Source organism: Megalops cyprinoides, chromosome 15 (genome assembly GCF_013368585.1).
Source record: "Megalops cyprinoides isolate fMegCyp1 chromosome 15, fMegCyp1.pri, whole genome shotgun sequence".
NCBI lineage: Eukaryota > Metazoa > Chordata > Actinopteri > Elopiformes > Megalopidae > Megalops > Megalops cyprinoides.
The window spans coordinates 9,341,666-9,363,246 of NC_050597.1; the positions used below are offsets into that span (position 1 = coordinate 9,341,666).

General features: G+C 43.4%; 1 protein-coding gene across 2 annotated transcripts in view; it reads left to right on the plus strand.

Moving 5' to 3' along the window:
* LOC118789877 (tau-tubulin kinase 1-like) overlaps positions 1-20,660 on the plus strand; it is a 41,578-nt gene extending 20,918 nt beyond the window's left edge. For both annotated transcript variants that reach the window (XM_036546597.1, XM_036546596.1), the window contains 5 exons: positions 1,637-1,841; positions 2,576-2,754; positions 4,018-4,585; positions 17,536-19,121; positions 20,105-20,660. In XM_036546597.1, coding sequence (XP_036402490.1) covers positions 1,637-1,841; positions 2,576-2,754; positions 4,018-4,585; positions 17,536-19,121; positions 20,105-20,594 — 3,028 coding nt within the window. In that variant the 3' untranslated portion in view covers positions 20,595-20,660. The remainder of the gene's footprint in view (positions 1-1,636; positions 1,842-2,575; positions 2,755-4,017; positions 4,586-17,535; positions 19,122-20,104) is intronic.
* The last annotated feature ends 921 nt before the right edge of the window (positions 20,661-21,581 follow it).

Consider the following 21,581-nt stretch of genomic DNA (forward strand, 5'->3'; position numbering starts at 1 on the left):
CAGGCTCGCTCTAACAGCATCAGAGGAAGCAAAGCCCAGAGGCTCAGGAGCTTTCTGCACTGTTGAGTTGCTAAAGCTTCCCTAGAATAAGGTAAATATGTTCTTTTAAGATGATTCCTGGGAGACACTTGGTCCATTGAGGCTGGAACAGTTCAAGGTGTGCTTTATTTCTTTTGCTGTAAAGGTAGTGTCTTGGTAGTTTATCGGAGGTTGGGTAGTATGCCGAGATTCGTTTGTGAATCAGTTTTAGTAGCAAGAGTGACACATACCCAGAGACCAAGCATTGGAGAGTCAGTGGTGCTATCCGTTTATATAACCTAATTCATGTTTTGCTCCGTTGCTGTTATTGAAAAGAATTGACAAGAAGTTAATTGTATGTTTTAATGCTGTCCTCATTTGTTTCATGTCTCTTGTGTTATTGACTGTCATTTATTTCCTGTTGTATGAGATTACAACAACAACAAAATAGCCTTTTTTCTAGGGGACTATCTCCTTATAAGGAAGACGAATGACAAAAGACGTTGAAAAAAGAAAAGAACTACTCTCATTTTCACCTTTACAATGATATTAACATGCAGGTTGTGTTCAAACAGGATCTATATGCAGACCACATCTACCTTTGTGCCCTATCTAGACATGACTGTTTAGAATAGAGATTTGAGTCAAGATCCACCGCAATTTGTGCTCTTGGGGAAAAAAAAGGGAAGGTATTGTTTGATCATCTTTGCTGTGGATTAACATTTCCTTCACTAGATGTTTTGTGATCCATTTAATTTTGTTTAGCTTTTTGTAAGAACTTGTTGACAGGTGTAAAGATCAATTCATGTTTACCTACTTCATTAGGCATTCATAAAACTACTCTAATTTTCTGTGTTGCTATATTGTAATTTCAATAGAATAAAAGACACATTTGCAGTATAATGTTTTATAGGATTTAAAGATGGGATTAAGTAGTTTTCCACTATTGTTTAAAGATTCATTGATCATCCAGGATGATAAAATGGGAGAAAAAGAACATAGAACATTTTCCTCAAAAAGAAAATTTCCCATTTAATGCACTAGAGGGCACTTAAGAATAATCACATACACAGTGAAATCAAATTAATGCTTAGTGCCTGGTAAGCCTAATTGTTTTTCATGTTAGAGTTTCATTAAGATTATCCATTTTAAAAAAAAAAGTAAATTAAGCAACAAGTTATTGTGTCTACCAGTGTCTCAAGACAATTACAAAAGGAAGTGTGAAATTAGCAAAGTATTAAATGCAGTCACACTTACCATTTTTTGCTTCCTGAACAGTTTTTTTTTTCAGGAAGTCATCACTCATTGGTCAATTGAATTGGTGCAGCCCCATGAAATCGTTATATTTCATTTGGTAATCAAAAATAGCGTTGCACTTACAGTAAGAAGTCTCTGCTTAAAAAAAGGCAGCTTGTGGGAACCAGTCCAGAAGCCACTTAAGTGCATTAAAGAATGTCATCGATACAGAATATTCATCGCTACCATAATATTCCCACAATGCTATCCTTACCCCAACAACAATGTGAGAGCACTGTTAGTCAGCTGCAGTATGCAAAGTCTGTCTGTGCATTGATGTCCCCGTCACATTTTAAACGCATAAACTATGGCCTCGTCTCAGGGTGGTGAATGTGACTCCGGTCCCCGGGGACCTGCAGAAGGAGAACACGGAGGATGTAGTCAAGGACGAGCACCTGAGCGACCAGGAGAACGCCCCGCCCGTGGCGCCCAGCCGACAAGCGGAGGGAAGCCAGGCGCCGGCTGAGGGGGAGGGCTGGGAGGACACGGACTTCAACCGCAACAAACTCAGGATCAGCATCAGCAAGGTGAGGGCGTGGCCCCGAGGCAGCTTTGTATGCGCCGTCTGTGATTGTGGAGCGCCTCCGCCCTGTATCACTGCAGTCTAACAGACTGCGTGCAGTTAGCGCTGTCAGACCTGATGGATGATGGCTATCTGTGCCACTGCACATCGGAGAGCCTGGGCTGGCCCCTGCTGGCTGAAATCCTGCATGGAGCGTTACTTGCAGAGAAAAGAAAAAGCACACGCCGGCAGGCAGAAGGAGGGAGAGCCTGTTCCACTGTTACACGTACAAATGTAAATGTTGCTCGATGTACTATAAACATGAGGATTTATCATGGCCCTAGAGGTGATGGCAGTGTAAGTACTTTTGCTCAATGACCCACGGAAGTGTTTGCCAGAGGTTTTAATGGCAAAACCACTGACCACAGTGCTCCAATTCCTGCATTGTGTGTTGTGAAAGAGATTAACAGAAGCATGTGTGTGTGTGTGTATATTTATGTGTGTGTGTTTGTATATATAGACATACACACACACACACCTTGTCTCATAGTCATAAATAGTTGGCATGTATTTTTGTATGTAATCGTGAATAGACCTCAGCTGAGGTGTAGCAGAGAGCTACAGAGCCTGTATGGCTCTGACTCTCTGCTCCTGGGGAGGGTGGAAAGGAGTGAATGGCAGGGGGCCGTTCTCCTTTTGGGCCATGGAAAGCCCCCCTTGGGTACAGAGGGCATCACCCGTCTTCTCCCCGGCCTGCAGACGCCGGTTGCGCCAGAGGAAGAGCTCAGCCGGGGGGCGTGTCCCGTGTCCCCGGTCAGAGCAGCCCCGCCGGAGTCGCCCAGCATACAGGGACGCTCCCTCCGATACCGCCGGGTCAACAGCCCCGAGTCCGACCGCCTGTCTGCTGCAGAGGGCAGGGTCGACGCCTATGACAAGCGGTGAGTGCCCTCATCCACCACAATACTGTCACCACAATACTCGTCCCTGCACTCTCACCTACAGCACCAGTCAAACGTTTGGACACACCTGATTATGATAGTGGGATACATGCATTTTGATCCAATGCTTGAAATTTGTTTCTTAGACAAATATAATCAGTGAAGCTGACACCTATGTATGAATTTCTTTCCAAAAAAAATTATTTTTAAAAATATTTTTTGGCTACTTTGAAGAATCTAAAATACGAGAATTTTGATTTAACACTTTTTTTTGGTCTCTACATAATTCTATTTGTGTTATTTCATAGCTGAGATGTCTTTACTATTATTCTAAAATGTGGAAAATAGTAAAAATAAAGAAAAAAACCTTCTGTGAGTTGGTATGTCCAAATTTATGACTGAGACTGTGTGTGTTACACCCAGGATAGTGTCTGTCCCCCTGATTCAGAGTGGCAAAATCTCTGGTTTTAGATTCCTAAGCACTAACTGCACACAATTTATCCACACTGAATACCACTACTGTTTCCCAGCTCCTTGAAGCATGATTTCAGAGAGATTTAAAACGATTTTTGAGTCCCCAAGGACCGAGGTTAAGCAGCTTGTCTTATTTGAAATTGACAGCGTTTATGCTCTGTTATGAATTGATGAAGGCCATCTCTTTTTTCGTCAAAGTACATTAAAACATCTCAGTTTTGAGATGCTTAATTCAGCCTGTCACGCGGTGATCGACTGTGATCTTGCTCCAAAAATGAGAGGCTGTGAGAGGATTTTGAAGGGCTAGTTTTTCAGTTTAGTTTTTGATCTTCGATATGCTTTGAAATGCATCGTGTTCAGTTTTTTTGTTTTTGTGTCCTTTGTTTGTTCCCCTTCTGGTTTTGCATTTCAGTAGCAATAGTAAAGGTGTTTTGAGTTCAAAACCGGGATGGCAGAATACGTGGGTAGTGAAATTGCATGTTTATTCCCCATGCGCCAGGTTAGACGTTAAGGGCAGTGCTTATAGTAGTGCTTATGGCCTAGTGACTGATGTATGGTAGTATATTCGGCTTCCCTTGCCTAGCCACTTTGCACGAGTTAACTTGCGATAGGGCTTGAATAGTGTTATGCTCACACTCAGTGGTCTTTGAGTGGTGTTAGCCTGGTCTGACACTGCTGCTCATTCAGCTGTTTGTTTTTGCTGGAAGTCACCCCGGATTAGAGGGTCTGCTAAATGAATGTAATGTAATGTAAATGTAATGGTACGTGTGCCCCTGCTCTGTGGCCCAGGTCTCGCATGGACATCCTGGGCTCCCCCTCCAGGCAGGTGTACTCCTCCCAGCCGGCGCAGATGCTGTCTGTGGACACGGGGCAGGGCGACCGGCACGTGAGTGGCCGGCACGAGGTGTCGGCCTCGGTGGACCACGAGGCCCTGAGCAACGCCTTCCGCTCGGTGCCGCTGGCAGAGGAGGAGGACTTCGACAGCAAGGAGTGGGTGATCATCAACAAGGAGGCGGAGCTGAGGGACTTCCTCCCGGGGGCGGAGCCCACCACCTCGGGCACCACGGACGAGGAGCCCGAGGAGCTGCGCCCCATCGAGGAGCTGGAGGAGCGGCGGAGGCACGGGGCCGCCGCCGGCGAGGCCGTGGTGAGGCCCAAGATCCACGACGGGCGGAGCCGGGGCATGCTGACGGTGACTGAGGAGGACCTCTCCCGCAGAAGCGGCGGCCGCGGGCAGTCCGTGTCGGAGAGCCGGCAGGAGGGGCTCGTCGCCAGCCCCTCCCACTCGCCCTGCCACTCACTGCCCACCACCCGCCCCAGGAGGAGCGAGTCTGAGCCGTACGGGCCCCACAGACAGGTAAGAGCCTCCTTATTTGGGCTTTCGACTGAAATAGTGCATATCTCACCGCTATGCCTGGGTATGCGCCCGCTGGTTATTTCACTTTTATTTTTTTTTTATTCTCTTCACCCCCATGCCTCCAGCTCTCTGACTCAGTCAGAAATTGGAGCATGATGAATACACGGATGTCATCCTGTTCACTGGTCCTTTCATCTCTCATTTGAGCAGCATTTACCTCTAACAGCTTCTAATAACTGAAATAACCGAGTCACAAAACAAATTATATTCCTTTCAGTTCCATCCCATTGTTAATCATTTTGCTCGTTTATTTTTAGGCAGTGCATATATAGTGTTCCACATCTTCATTGTGGTTTATCTTTTCAGAGAATCACACATAGTACAGATCTCCATTTTCATTATGTTATGTTTTTGCATGAATGTTGAGAGTTTTATGAGTATGGCTTTGTGTGGCTTAGTATGGGGTATGCTACTGTCTTCAGTCTTTCATTTTCAGTTTGGGTAATTTAACTGGAAAATCAAGATCAGTGCAGTTATTAAACTCGAGTTTAACTGCAGAACAATGGGAAGCCTTGCCAGTGTCTGTTTCAGAGGGACATCTGCGATTTCACTTGTTTCTTATTTGCCTATGTAGGGTCCTACTGGGCTTGTTTCATTATTGTCTCACTGTTTACACAGCATCTGAGCTGGAGCCCAAGGGCAAAGGCAGAAGAAAGGTTAGGGTGGGGGTTACCTGATTTAATACTGAGGCTGGTGGTGCTGAGGTAGCAGAATAATACGTGTTTTTTTTTATTACAAGGTGTGCTTATAAGCACTGCAAAACGGCCCTTTCAGCCGACTTATCACATTGTTACACTGGTGAACTCAAATGTGACTTGAATGTGACTAAGTCTACCTTACTAAGTCTGTGCATTAAATAAGTACCCTTTTCCTTCCAGTAGGAAAGGTTGCACCTTGAATTTTATTGTGTATGAATCAGGATAAAACCTCTCGCCAGTCACAAACTGGAAAGCTCTCTCCTAATGAGTCGTTGTTTGCTGCTCATGTTAAAAAAAAAATAAATAAATAAAAAAAAAACCAAAGATTGCCTGCAGCAGCCTTCTTTTATGACATTTGCTGCTGCAGCCTTGTGTTGCTGTGGGTGGAGTAGTTTTCAGGATGGGTCCTTGGGGTTGGCCTGCAAGACTACCCTGCTAGGGTAGAAATTTGCAAGAAATCACACTGTGCTTGGTGATCACACAGATGGGAAATACACATGCTGGCAGCAGGGGTGGTGTAGACGGCACACTGGACTGTAATGGAATGCAACTGTTTTGTTTATTGTGGTGCACAAAGCATGTTAGACCAACAGCAGTATATCTGAAGCGCTTCAGTGCTTTTCTGCCTTTCTGTCCTGTGAGGGCCAGTTCAGGTGGTGTTTTTTTTTTTTTTTTTTTTCTGTAACAGCGGTGTGTGAACGTGCGCTGACCTTGAACAGCGTTGTCAGGGCTGTGGCATGCTTACTGCCGCATGGAGGGAAGAGAACTGGTTTTGTGGGCCTGAGGTGTGCGGTCTCTGCATCATGCTGATGTTATTCCGCTGTCTGTTAAAGCAAGATAGCAAGCCACTGAGGGCATCCTGTACTTACAAACTGAAGAGTTATTATCTGCCAATCATTCTCACAGCGGTGTTGGCGGGGCACACGGCTGCCCTCCTCCAGCACGCAGCACCAAAATTTAGCATTCGCCTGCTGGCAGCACCAGACACACCCTCTTCCACTGCTGTGACCTGATATCATTGGACCGCCTGCAGCTTGATGGATAGGTGTTAGGTTGTGAAAGGGAGACGGAGTAGTGATGCTGCATTGCTGATGCCGCTGATGATGCTGCTTTCAAAGCCAGGGATGCACTGAGGTGCTTTTTCTCCTGTTAATGTGAGGTCTGGTTTTAGTGTCTTTAGCAACCTCCATTTGCTACATATCAGTGCATTTCTGTTGTATGTCATAATAATTATAAAGCTCTATTACAATTGTTTTGAATTAAGGAAATTGTTATTGATTAGTTTAATCACTCTGTGAGTCAGTAAGCTACAAGAGTTCAAAAATCTATAAAATATTACTAGCAACTCCGATTTCTTGCTACTGATAAGACAGCTACAGCAGTAAAGGAACTAGGTAATAATCTTATAACTTTACCAATGTGGTAAGTGAACCTGAAAAAATACATTTAGCATACTTTCATGGCAAGTTGGGGGAGTGGGTGTGAATCACATCTGCATGAATGTCTTTGAGATACATTTCTTAAGATGCAGATACAGTTTAAGAATCATGGTTTGGGATTTCTGCAGCAAAATGGCTGCCGTGCATCACCCAGGTGGGTGCTATACTGTGGTGACCCCTCTCCCCTTCATAATAAAACTGCCCTTGAGAGGTCCTTGTCAGACTATATATAAATGCAATTCATCATCATCATCATCATCATCATCATCATCATCAGTGAAGGACAGTACTTTAGCATGGCTGGTGGCCAGCTTAGCCCAGGCTTGGCCTGGAGGCCAGAGAGGATGGCGAGCAGTACTTCCTGTTCAACTCCACAGGCTGTCAGCAGTGCCCCAGTGGGTGGAGATCACACAAACAGCAGGCTGTTAGAGGAGATTAATGAAATAGCCTTACCTTTTTGCACTTGATATGTTATGATATACATCTGTGAAAATGTTCATCTGCTTTCAGATTTGTCCAGAGCCATTTGGCAATGTTTGACGTGTGTCGTGAATTTTATATAACGGTGAGCATTTGCAAATGTGTAGTTTCTCAACACTCTGTACTGCATGGGCAGCACTTACTCTGGTATGCTCTGGCTCAAGCCCTGAGGTTATGGGCAGCAGTGTGGTAAAGAGTAGCGGTTAAGAAAAGATCTTGTGACTCAGAAGGTTATCCATTCAACCCCCAGCTGGGGCACTGTGGATATACCCTTGAGCACACTACTTAAGCTGAATTGCTCCAGTAAATATCCAGTTGCCTAAATGATTATATGTAAGTGAATATAAGGGAGCATCACATCAGTTGTCAAAAGCATTTAGACTAGTACAGTGGCTCATTAAAGATGGTTTGGTCTTGTATTTGGAGCCCAAATCTGTGAATAGCTCGTTGACAGTGATCGTTGGACAGGGGACAATGTGATTGTTCTTTTAGCCCATAATTTACAGTTTTTCATAATCTGCTTTGACACATTAAATGGAGCACGTGGACCAAACAGAGGTAAATTCTCATTGTAAGGGAGGAAAGGAAACACAGCCTATCCGGTGTATAACATAAGTATATAACATACACATGAATAGCTAGATAGCTGTTAGCTGAGATAGGTAGTCATATCGGATGAGTGATTTGGGTTTTTTTGTTGTAGTTTTCTAGCAGCTTTTGAGCTTTGGGCATGCGTCCGTAATCCGATTGCAGGGTAAAACAAAACTGCTGTGTAATAGTGAAGCCCCTTCATCGTCTTTAAAGAAATATAGGAGACCCTTGCAGTTGGCGGATTTGGGCTTTTGAATATTTGTGCTTGTTACAACTCCACGTATAATATAATTCTACAACTGATAATATGAATATGAATATCCTGTTGTATTGCTCCCGCGTTATTGTTAGCGTCTTTGAATTAGCAACTGCACATCTGTAATAAGGAAAGTAAATGTACGATTTAAAAGACAGCATTATTTCGTAACTATACTGAAACCATGCTTCAGCACAAGGCACTTGCTGTAAAATAATGATTTATCTCTAAGAGAATAATAAAATTTTAAATAATTCAGGAAGAGTGCCTAGTTCAAGTTTGATTCTCCATGTTATGATAACCCTATCCGCAAAAGCATCTTCAAACTTATCTGACCCTAGTTTTCAGTGCATTCATGTTATACTCCTTCCCTGACTTCGATATAAGCATTCATCCTTTATTGAGTATTTTTCCTAATATGTTGGCTAGTATTTATTTACTGGGATCTTGATGAATGATTATAGAGAGTCATTCATGATTATCACTCCTCTGAGGACAGTGATGTTGGACATAATGCTTAAATTAGTTAGTTTTGTCAAAGGAGAAGGACTTGCATACCACGTGTTTTGGATCGTCCAGAAGAAATAAAGTGTTTGGGGTAAGCGCCAAAAAGAGTCCTTCTGTGCAATACGTTAAATTGATGATTAATAGTGTTAGGCTGTATAATGACCTGGTGATTCATTCGTAATCCGTAATTAATTCGTAATGGTAATTAAGAAGTGCAATAAGTCGTTATAGTGTGTCTCTTTGTAAAACAGATTTATACCACACTGCGCTTGAAAAAAAGGTGTCTAAAGCTGTGTCTTTGAATACTTTAATGCAGTCAGACACTTTTGAGTCCCTATGACTATTGACTATGGATGTTCGCATTGTAGCACATGCATTGGGGCAGCATCCACTGAAGGGTTAAAGTCCCTTTAGATCCATTTTCATACATACTTTTTAACGCCCACACAAATATTGCTCCTTTACTTATTTATTGTTAAAAAAGATTTCCAGCAGGAAATAAGCTTAACATTAAGAGACTCCGTGTCTATTTTTTGTGTGTGTGTCTCTGTAGCATGCACAGAGAAAGAGAGAGAGGACGAGAGAAAGAGAGAGAGCCCTTTTTAAAACAGCAGAGCAGGAGTTAGTCTTCCCCGGCCTGACACATTTTCCTCCGCTCTTATTGGTCTTTTTCAGTTGGAGGAGGAAAGGCAACACTCCCAACACTCTTTTCCGAGGCCCAACCAATTGAGAAGATTGGCATCCTATGTCTTCTCCTCCTCAACTCTGGAGACGGAGCAGTACCCTCACCCGGGCGGCACGTTCATCCAGCGCAGCCGCTCTGCGGAGAGCAGCCCCGCCCGCGTGCCCTCCCGGAGGCACATGCCGCTGGTGCCCGGGAGCCCGCGGCCCAGACACTCAGTCCTCAATGCGCCCCGGCTGCACATCCAACAAATGCTGGCCAAATTACTGAACAAGACGTGAGCCAAAGCCCCATTCACAACCAAGTGAGGAAAAATTAACAAAACAAAAAAAAAAAGAAAAGGATGTTTTTTTGTTTTTTTTTTTTTTTTGTTTTTTTTTAACTTATTCATGCAATAAACTCCCTGCACTCAAAATGTAGTGCAGAAGCTGCCTGCCTGTTTCAGTGGATAGCAAGATTTTGGTGCCGTTTGGAGGGAGGTCAGGCAAAACCGAACGATTGCCGAGCGCTTCGGCAGAGGAGTATGTCGTTTTGTTATTGGTTGCTGCCTGAGCGAAAGACAGCGGGGAACAAGCTTCGTTGTCAACGCTCAGCGTCAAGACATTTCAGCCGTGCATTTTCCTTCAAAGCAACTTAAGATATTGCGTTTTGATGTGCGTTACCACGGGCGGTTGTTAGATGTAGCCCCTGTCGATGTCGTGCCAGTGGAGGTCTTGCTCGAGATCATCACTTTGTAGCACCCGTCCCCTCACGTCCAGACGAGACAGAGGCACAGAGCACGCCCCACACGCTCCTGTCCTGTGCTTTCTGTTTCTGTGCATAGAGGAGGCGCTATGGCTGCCTCTGTCCTTGTGGTCCGGTGTCTGCTACTGTAAGGACAAACGTGTTTCCCCTGAGAGCTGTGGCGCTGTAGCACACTGTCTGATGCTTAGTGTGGGAGGCAGTGTGATATTCAGGCTGCCTAAGGCAGGAAAGCAATGACCAAATTCCATTGTTCAGTAAAAAAATCTAATACACAACATGTTGAGCATTTTAAGTACGTCTGATCAAGATTACGCTTTTAAAATGATTTTTTAAAAATAATCAATTACAACAAAACTATTCAAATGTAAAGATTGTGCAATCAGAACCCAAGAATTTTAGACTTTGAGCTTTCAGTTGTCAGGCCTTGTTGTGTATGCATGTGCATTGTGCTACAAGATTAACATGGCTAAATAAATTGTTTCTTTGCAGTCTTCCAAGGATTTTTCCAAAAACACAGAACGTGTAGTCAGTTAGAAAAGTGTACCTCTAGGCTACGACGTTGTCTTGATACTGTAGAAGTTTGTGCTTTGTATTTTACATTGGTAAGGGGAATAGCAGATATAAAATGGCCTGTCATGGCCTGTGGGATCATAGTACTGTAGAAAGGGAGCTGGTGTAGGTTTCCTTGCGTCTGTCCAGATTGCTGCAACAGCAAGCTGATATTTTCCAACAAGGTAAAAAACAAATCCACTGTTGTAAATGGATGTTAGTTTTGTAAATGGGATTGCATGTTAAATAGCTTAACTTGAAACGCAGTCTCTTTGAATTGATGGTTTCAGGCAGTTATTTCCCCCCAGATGGAAGCTTTGCAGGCTGGTCCCTGCCTTGTAACATGGCCCCTGCAGCGCCCAGACTGACCATATGGATAACAGCCCTGTTCCAGTGTATCTGTTTCCTGTGCTCAGGGATTCACAAGGGCAATGTGTGCATGCCTGACTGGAGCTCTCATTTATACATGATACCAGTAGCGGCAGTGATCTGAGTAATGACACCTACAGCTAGCAAAGGAGAAGGATCATGCTTTTACCCGCTACCATACTGTGGGTTTTATTTATTTTTTTTTTTTTTACTTTACATAAAACCTTTCCAACTGTAAGATCCACTCTGATGGAAAAATCTGCTCTAAAGGGACAATGCTACAGTACCTGTCAATCATTATAATGGAGTAAGTTGATCAGAACTTTCCTATCTACATTTCGAAATGGACACTAACTTATTCAATGTGAGTTGAATAGGCTGTAGGCTGTAAAAATCTTAGTGCTTACTTGTGACATTGAGATAATGGTTCAGTGGCGGCTGAGATGTCAGTCTCCATTACTGCCATATGAATGATTTTTACACTGGGGTGGCAGGGTGGCACATACTAGTGCATCAAGCCACCTCATGCCACAGAAATAAAGCAAGCTTCCATGCTGTAGTATAAGCAATCCAGGCCTAAACACAGCTTCCGTTATTGTGACAAAGAAGATCCTAAACTGCCATTGTCAACTGTCATCCTTACACCACAGACATGATAGTTATCCATAATTATTGTTTTGCAATAAGTTCAGTTTTGTTCCAGTTGCAATGGTTAAAACTGGAAGGGAAGCATTTTGTCAGTTGAATCTCCCGTAGTATTACTATGGTAACAAAACTGGATGAAGTGGTACTTCCCAGTGCATGGAATCATTGGTGCTTGTAGCAAGATCATGGGTGACTGCCATATGGAACAGCTGTAGAATGTGAAAAGTAACATTGAAATATCTGGCCATTCACTACTGCACTTTACTCTGGGATTGAAAAGGGAAAGTACTTGCTGTTGAGGCTGAAAGAGAATGCTCATACAAAAGATGGCATATGCAATATGATAAAGGAGATGCATTAACATGATCAAAGTATGATGAAAAGATTTGGGACAGAGAAAGCTGAGGGATTTTTTCAGCCATCATTTCACTTCAGAGTTATGGCTCCAAAACTGGAGATGAAAATACTGTGCACAACTTTAAAGTGAACTCACCCCATTGTTTTGATTTACTGTGTTTCACCATGTGGAAATTTTATGGGGTCAAAATCCACCATATCCAATAACTCTGTAGCCATGACATTATAAAAATTGGAGAGCTCTTAAGCTGAACTTGAGTGTTTAGGGCTTTGTTGCGCTATACAGTTTTGTATGTGGAGTGTAATATTACGTCATAGCATGTTTGTATCAACAGTTTATTGTTGATAAAAGTGGATGACAGACATCTTGATATAGGGTTTTGCTGGTAGCCCTTTACTTGGAGTAGTTTGGTCATAGATGTCAAGATGTAAAGGGCTAAGTTGACAAAGAATGAAGCATGTTTGGTTTATTAGGTCTACCACATATTAACATTGCGGAAATGGAACCATCATGTAGCATTTCGTAACTATGTAGCCGATGGCCAAGTTTGCATAGGTATGTACTTTGTGGTTGATTACTGTAGGAATATCTTGGCTTGAAAAATAATTGTAAGATAATGTGGGGTCAAAATAATTGTAAAAATGCACTATTGTTGTGGTGGAAAAAGGCAATAATACTGGAAATAATATGAGCCGTGTTCTGATAGATGTGCCAGTGAGTTCGAAGTGTTTAGCAAAATTGTATGTTTTGGGTATTGTTAGCATATTGCATTTTTTTTTTTCACAAAAGACTACAGGTAATGTAAGAACAAAGCAGTAGGATTTATTGCTCTCATCTTTAGAGCTCAAAATTGTGAAAGCTGCTAAAACTAATTTCTTTATCATTGTTCCAGATATTAGGGACTCGATTGGTAAAGGGCATGTGGATATAATTAAATGTGGCACTAGGCCTACTAGAACTATTGCCATGGCAACAGTTTCCTGGCAGAAGATGGATGCTGTTTCTCTGGTTTAATGTACTGTCTAGCGTAATTACTTGTTTCCGCGTGCACAGTCAGTGAATTAAGGCTAAATGTTCTAATATTTCCTCATTTTGGTATCTGAGAAAAATGCATTGTGTAGTAATATTTATGCAGAATTTTCAATGCTTGATTTTTTTTTTCATTTATTTTTTGGTAGTTTTGACTGCACAGATGAAAACTAACCACAGAAAGATTTGATGTACTTAACAAGTTTGCCTTAATCTTCAAAGGGTCAGGACTTCGCACTGCATGATTATTCACAGTTAGTCTTCTTTTAAATCAAGCCATATCAGAGTTTTCATTTATGAATGCACAGATCACAAAAGCCATTCAGAGGAATCAGTGTACAAGCATCAGCTGCACAGCCACTAGAGATAACGTACTGTAATGTTTTGAGTAAATGCTGAAGCGTATATTTCAGAACCATAATAATCTGCAGCATCTATTGGTGAGTGGAGATTATTTGTATTGATGAAGCATAGTTAAAGATTATACCTCTGCAGAGGAACAGGTCACTATTTTGCAACTTTGTTGACAGATGTAGCTTTTGATGGTCAGTGTGGTGCAGGTTAGGTCGTGTAATATCTGGTGTTTATGTTGACTGATGCAAAATTGTTAAAGGAACACTTTAGAAAGTTTGTTTAGACAGAAACCAAAAATGTGACAGGGTCTTTCATGTGCCTGTGTCTGTTTTCACAGAATTCTGAGAAAAAAAACGAACTGTTGAAGGTAGTGAAATCTTTGGAAAATGTCTTCTTAAAAAAAAAAAAGTAACACTTTGTTCCTGTTGCTCCTGAAAACACTCCATTGCTAAAGTGGCCTGGTGTAAGACTAACGCTACTGTATTTTGTTTGTTTACACTTTTGCTGACCTAGCACTAAGAAATGTCCCTGCTGCATAGCGATCAGAATGTGACAACTCCATGATTTATCTATCACTGCTACTGCAAGTCCGTCCGTGCTGTTCCAGAACACATCAATAATAATAACCACGGATTCCAGTAGATTTGTGCTTGCGCTTAATGTCTGAATAGTGCAAATGGGGATTCTGTGAAAAATGTACTTGAGTTCCCCCATTTTCTTTTGAAGACATTTTCATTATGGCTTGTCATGTTTCATCTGAATCATACAAGACAGCCATCAAAGAAGAGGAGATAGCCTGTATAACAACGCAGCTGTGTGAGAGAAGAGTGGTTGGGAAAGAAAGGCAAAATATCCTTTTCACCTCATTCATGGGAAGCCAGAGTATAAACAGAAATATATTTTAACTCATCCTCAGGCTTTCTTGCCTGCTGGTTCTTAAGGATTAGTCATCTTACATGAATTAATGCAGAAAAGCAAAAAAAAAAAAAAAGATTGCTTTTGTGTGTGAGGGGAAATATTTTAGTATGCATTCCAGATATCAATAAGGCTTTCAGGCTTACATTTATTTATTGAAACAAGCTTTATTTTGAATGTAAAAGTTACCCAGACTTGATGGCAGTAATGTCAGCTCTCAGTCAGTTTCCATCAATGTACATGACATGATCGGGTCATGTTTCTGCCATTCTACCACACTGCTTTAGTCATTACTGCACAAACGTTGTATACTGAATGTATTATGTTCATAACAAGCTGCTATGATTGGAGCATTTTGCGGGTACACACTATGCTTTAAATAAATCTCCATGCGTTTTGGTGAATGGTGGGAAAATGCCGTAGCCACTGCATTTCATAAGAGTTGTCTGTACAGTAAGAGGTGCTTTGTGTAAGACAGAGCTCCCACTGTCTGCCATCAAAATCACTTCACCACACTGTCGCACGGCTCTCTCCGCTCCAAAATAGCCCCAGGATACATATGGAAACATAATCTTCCATAAAAACTGTACAGAAGGTCACATTTCTAACAGTCAACAATGTATATGAAGCTCTTCAGTAATATATGAAACATCTGTCTATATACAGGGGTGTAGCATTTTTATTTTGTTCTTTTCTTTAATGTTTAATGGGTTGTTTTTTTTTTTTTTTTTGCTTTTATATATTCACTTGTAAAAGGATACTCACGGATCGTAGATTGATATGTAAGATGAAAAGCAATTTCCACGCAGTATCGTGATCGTTTTTCATTAATTGATAATTCTTTGTTCTTCGTGGAACCACAAGGTCCTCTTTGTGGGTATAGTGAAAGGCCATGCAACAGACAGAAACTTGACCAGCAGAGGTATCTCGACTTACTGTCCGTTGGTTAACTTGTCTCATTTAATATAATGAAATGTCCATGTACTGTACAAGCAGATCTGAGTCTTGTTTGCTAATTAACCTGTGAAAAGTTGGGGTTTTTTTACTGTAAAATCTGAAGAGAAACATGACATGAATTGCAGACAGTGCACATATGTTGCTGATATCCCCTCTGTCCTGAGTTATAAAGAGTTCTCTTGAATTACACACAGTGAAGTAACTTACCCTTTAGGCTCTTCAGCTCATCTTGCATGAAGACAAATCTAATAAGTTGCCGCTGTAGTTCACATATTGCACACGGGACCACTACTGTTAACGTTATTTTAAATGACACATGCTTGTTGTATAGTGCTAGAATTTTGCCTTAGTGCCTGATGTTGCCTGTAACACTTCTCTAAGTGTAGTGATAGTCACTGTATTGAAATGAAAAGTAGAATAAATGTTGAGGGAAAAGGAAGAAAACCAACTTTATTCTTCTTAGTGTTTAGACGCAGACAAAAAATGTTCCATTTTTGCAAAGTGGCAGCAGGGAAAAGCATATATCTAGTGGTGACATGAACTGTGTTTAGCTGGTACAGTACAGGTTCTCTCAGTCATAATATGGACAGTTGCTAGTATCTATTTAAGCATTCATGTTCCTTGGTGGAAAGTAATACACCTGCTAGTATTATGCACATCCCATGCAGTTGATAAATAACATGCCACAGAAATGTGCAATGTTTCACCTTTGGGGAAATTATCTGTCAATCTTCCTGCCATAAACAATTGCAATAAAAGTAATGAAGTTTGTTTGAATGAGGAGAAAGTGTTGTTCAAGCAATTTTGCATTCTCTTCTCTAGAGTAATTGTGTACTGTAGTATTTTCAAAAACTGTTGGGTAATAATGTCTACATTGTATGGGGATCCGTGAGTGTCTTTTTCACAAATGGAAAAAGAGCCTTTCTGGAATACGTGAGCAGTTTTGTATTGCAATAACACTGTACAGTAGGCTTGTAGTAACTACAAGTAAAGCATGTACTCTAAGCTTTTTAATAAATATTTCAAATGTACATATATACATACAACTGGAAAACAAATGCATTAAATGTATATGAGCATGCAATTATTTGCTTATAGGCTGTAAATATAGAGCAAACCACTGTATTTAAGAATACACTTGAAATCACAAATGGGCTGAATGATTTTAAAAAAGAAAATAATGCTGAGCAATGAATTTTTTTGTGCCTTTTCTATTCATGTATGTAATCTAGACAATCTTGAAAAGCTTGTATACAACCAAAATATTATTAAAGGATTTGGGGAAATACTTTAAAATCATTGTCTTTATTTATATGCGTATCACATTATTATTTAGTTGCCTTTGGGGAATTAGTGTACTGACATATTCGAACATAATTTTATGTTGGTTGAGCATAGTTCATCAATTCACTGTGACAGTGGAGAGAACTGAGTTTAAAAAAAAACTCTTTATTACAGATTTTCTGTGAAATTTTCCAGTCTGATTGACTCAATCATGTCACAGAGACCTATAACATATTTTGCTCTCAGGTGGTGTTCAGTTGTTTTTATGATATTAACATATTAATGTTGAAATATTAATATTTTTATGATATTTTGAATATGCCAGTATGTCGGCTTTTCTGTTACCATGTGATTCTAGACGCCTCTTGATCGTATGTGTTTACACTGTTCGAACCTTTGCTGTGCATATTTAGCTTTTTTCCTCCATAAAAGAGCTGTGTGTCCCTACAGGTGCGTTTTTAATTTCCATAGCAATTTTATGCAATTTTCATGCAATTTTTTTCACACATTTTCATTTTACTCCATGAACTATTCTGCCCAAATCAGCGTTCTGGGATAGCTATACTGCCAATTCAGGGATAGCTCTAGACATCCTGTGGCTGTATTGCATAACATATGAGACTGTATAAGATTACCTTCACATGAAGAACTCGTGTCCACCAACAGGGGCATTCACAGTTGTTACAACTACATAGGGCATTTGTCCTTCAGGATGACATAATGACGACAAAGCTGAGAAGCACTGAAAGCACTGAAATGGTTCAAGTCTCTAGTAAACCACTTGAGAGTCTATTCTGTATGTTACAGAAAGGTATGCATGTTAAAACAGGCATAAACAGTGTAGCCTGGAATATGTGAAACAAAGTATAAATTCAGTACAGTGGCACTGTTTAAGGGGACACAAGAGCCCTTTTTGTGAAGTATTTTCCTTTTATCTTCATTTTCACACCTTCCCACGCTAAGCTTGGACATATGAAGTGACAACATATAAGGTTGCCAAGACATCATTCTCTTTTTATTTGCTTTCTTCTAGATACTGTCACCCAAACCGTTCGAGCAGAATGGCCTACCTCTGCAGGTGCCTTCTTGTCCGCCTTATCAAGACGTCCGAGCGAAAGAGCAGGCCGCCGAAAAAGAGGCTTTCAGCGGCCTGCCCCAGCTGCAGGGGAAGAGAGTGGACTTCCTGTCCGCCTTGTTCACCGGCATCCTCCCGCAGCACGACTTCACTGCTCCGCCGCTCCAGCACAAAGGGGTGGACAGGGGGGACGCCGCCAAGAGCGAGTCGAGCAGCGAAGCCAGCCAGAAGAGTACGGAGCGCAGCCAGGACGGGGCCCCCTCCACTCTCCTGGCCGACGAGCAGAAGGAATCGAAGGGGCGTGTGTCTATCGTGGAGGCGGACCTGGAGCTGGAAGAGGGCTCCAAAACGCTCGTCCTGTTCTCCCCAGGGGACATGAGGAAGTCCCTCGCTGCTGGGGACTTGCCCCCGGATCTGGATCTGGGGACGATGGCCGCCATCACGCCTCAGGGTGAGAAGCCTCAGCCGATGGGGAGCCAGCTGGACGTGTCCGAGCCGGGCACGCTCTCCTCGGTGCTGAAGTCGGAGCCTAAGCCCCTGATCACTGCCGCAGCCGCCTCCTCCCCATTCACCAAAGTCGAGCGCACTTTCGTCCACATCGCCGAGACGTCCCACCTGAACATCATGTCTTCCAGCGGCCAGCCGGCGAGGCTGGGTGACTTCAACCTCTCTGACGTGGCGGAGGAGCCCTCCGCCGCGGGAGATGCCCAGGAGAGGGAGCCCATCACGGAGAACGGGGAGCCCGTGGAGCCCGTGGAGCCCGTGGAGCCCGTGGAGCCCGGTTCTGCGGAGAAGGAGGCGGAGCCAGAGCCAGAGCCAGAAAGCTCTGTCCAGGTGGCAGCTCCGTCCACCCCACCCGATCAGAGTCCGGAAGAAGAGGAGGAGTTCCAGAACAGCCTCGAGGAGAATAAGTCAGAGACCAGACCAGAAGAGGCTCCTCCTCTTGTTCCTCCGGAGGCAGAGCCTGTCCCGGCGGAGGTGTCAGCCACCGCGGACCGCCAACCCCCACTGGAGGGCCAGAAAGAGGAGGGCCCTGCGGAGCCCCCGGAGAAGGCCAAGGCCGGCAAACCGCAGGGTCCTCGGTACAGGAGCCGGATCCCTGTTCTGTTGTCTGAAGAGGACACGGGCTCGGACCAGTCCGCTTCCCCTTCCCTGAGGGAGCGGCTCAGAAGGAGGCCGCCGCAGCAGTACCTGGCCCGCTTGCTGATGGAGAGGCATCAGGGTCGCCCGATGAGGCTGTCCTCGGGGGCCTCGTCCTCCGCCTCCTCCGGGGACGACGGCAGGAGACCCTCGGAGAGCCTGTCTGCCACCGGCTCCGAGGAGGACACTCACGACTCGGATGACTCCTTCGCCAGGAAGGCCTTCGGGACCGTGTCCAAACCGCCGCAGCGGGAAGCGGGTGGCGAGCGACCGCGCAGTCGCATCCCCCGTCCCGTCACGCCTGTGAAGAGGCCCTCAGCCCACCTGTCGTCTGCTGTCCCTCCTCCACTGACCCCCTCCAGCCCCCGCTCTCAGAAACCCACATCCCACTCTGCTGTAAATAGGTAGGTCTAAATGATAGATTTTGTTGGGCTTGAGCTGGAGGAAAAGGCAGTCCAGTTGTTCCAACAATAGATTTAAATTTCATTATATCCATTTAGCAGATGCTCTTATCCGGAGCAATTTCCAGCACAAGAGAACAGAAGAGTATACATTCAAGCTGAACGAGCAACAGTGTCAGCCCGGGCTAACAACACTCCCAGTGAGTGTGAGCGTAACACCATTCAAGGCCTACCACAAGTTAACTTGTGCTAACCTCACTAGACAGCCTAGAAACTAAAGGAAGCCAAGTGCACATACTACCGTATATCATAGTCACTAGAAATAGTCACAGAATCCAAAACACATTGAGATAGTACACATAAAATAAACAGCAAGCCATGCAAGTAGCATACAAGTAATACAAGTAGACTACGTACAAGATTACATACAGCCATGTAAGATTTATGGCTGTTATGTGTTTACTATGCATTTTTAAGGTTGTGAGAATAATATGTTGTGGTTTAACTCCTTTGTAATCTGAATTACAAAACCCCACATCACAAGACACCACCTCTGCAAATGCAAAACCTGCATTTTAATGTTACACATTTTAATGAGCCACTCGTGTAGCCTTTTTAGCATGTAGGTTGTATAGAATCAAACATTAGAGCCATGGATATGATTTTCTGTAGGCAGATTAGGAGGTAGATTAGAAGCATTATTTGATTTTCATGCCTGCATAGGTAGGGGCTGCAGTGTAGCATAGTGGTAAGGAGCAGGGCTCATAACCAAAAGGTTGCTGGTTCAATTCCCTGCAGGGGTGCTGCTGCTGTATCATTGGGCAAGGTACTTAACCCACAATTGCCTCAGTAAATATCCAGCAGTTTAAATGGCATAAATGGATGACATGAAAAAATTGTAACCAATGTAAGTCGCTCTGGATATGAGCATCTGCTAAACAACAATAATGTATTGTAATGAACCTCTTTACCTTTTGATGTTCCAGGCTTCACGCGGAAAAAACAGGGAATGCAGTCATGAATGTTCAACTCGACCCCAGGTCACAACCGATGCAAACGCAGCCCCACCCCTCCGCCGGCCCGTCCCCGTACTGCGGCAGCCCCAGAATGCCCCAGCGCGGGGTCTCCCGGGTTCCCGCATCCCCGCCCCCTCGCAGCCACAGCGCCTCCCCGCGCAGCTACTCCACCTCCCGAACTGACAGCCCCTCTCCGCAGCGCCAACGCCGCCAGCCCGCCGCCACCGAGGTCAGGCGGCAGCTCATCTCCTTCCGGGCCAACACGGCCCCCCCCGCTCAAGCCCAGACCTGCCGCCACCGCCGCCGGGAGACGCCGCGGCGCAGCCCCCCGCCACCAGCAAGCCGGGGAGGCGGGGCAGGCCACAGGCCACACCCACCAAGGGGAGGCGAGACCCTGCGGAGGGAAAGGCTGCTGCTAGATAATAACTCCCACTCTGTACACATCCGCCGTTCACGATAGCTCCCGGTCACAATAACACCGCCACCTCACAGTTTCAGTCCCAGGCCAAACAAATTGCTTTCATTTTTTTCCCCTCATGCCCACTGTGGTGTGTAATTGTGTTTACTCAAATGGTATACTTGATAAAAAAAAGACAGTTGGTTCAGCATCAAACATTGTTAGGAAGCTAGGAAGTTTTTGACTACAATCAGGGTTTTTTAAAATCCTATTTTCTTCCTGGAACGTCATGAAAAACTCTTGAAAAGTGGTCAGGCATCCCTCTGTCCTTGCAAAGTCATGAATTATTGCCCAAACCAAAATGAAATAATAAAGCATCCTACTTTTACACCTTATCTTGCTATAACAGCTAGTGAAAACTCACTGTCGTGATGTCACTTACTATCAAGTCTAGCAATGTCATTAGTTTGCTTGCTGGCTCCTAAGTCGAGCCTGCTGCCAAAAGTCATTGGTAACTCCTAGTTTCTGCCAGGAACATGCGCAAGTATGTGTTTGTGCAGACATAAATCTTTTTCCAAATAATCTCTCCCCTCTCTTCAGTTCTACCTTTGACGTAGCCCAGCTTCAGGGGAAATTACCCTATTGCAGCAATAAATACAATCATTCAAAATCATTATCTTACAACATCATTGGACAGTTGTGAAGGACATAAATCTGATTTGAGCTGGATCCCTGTGCATCTACAGCCATTACCTATATTTATATTATGATAGATACATTTTGCCTTGACCAGTGTCCTCGATAAACACCAAATTACTACTATATATACATCTGTACTCATGCAGCACTAATAACAGTAATGATAATTGCAAATGAGTTTGTATTTACATTGCTTTCCCTTAATATCCTAATTACAAAAGTCATTATCAGTCAGAGGTGGATTTGCTGCAATGGTGCTATACAGTGTATTGCTCCCAAACTTCTCAGTCATGTAAATGTTTCCTTTGTTCAATCCAGGCCTAGATTCAGTCCAGTCTCAATGTGAATTCT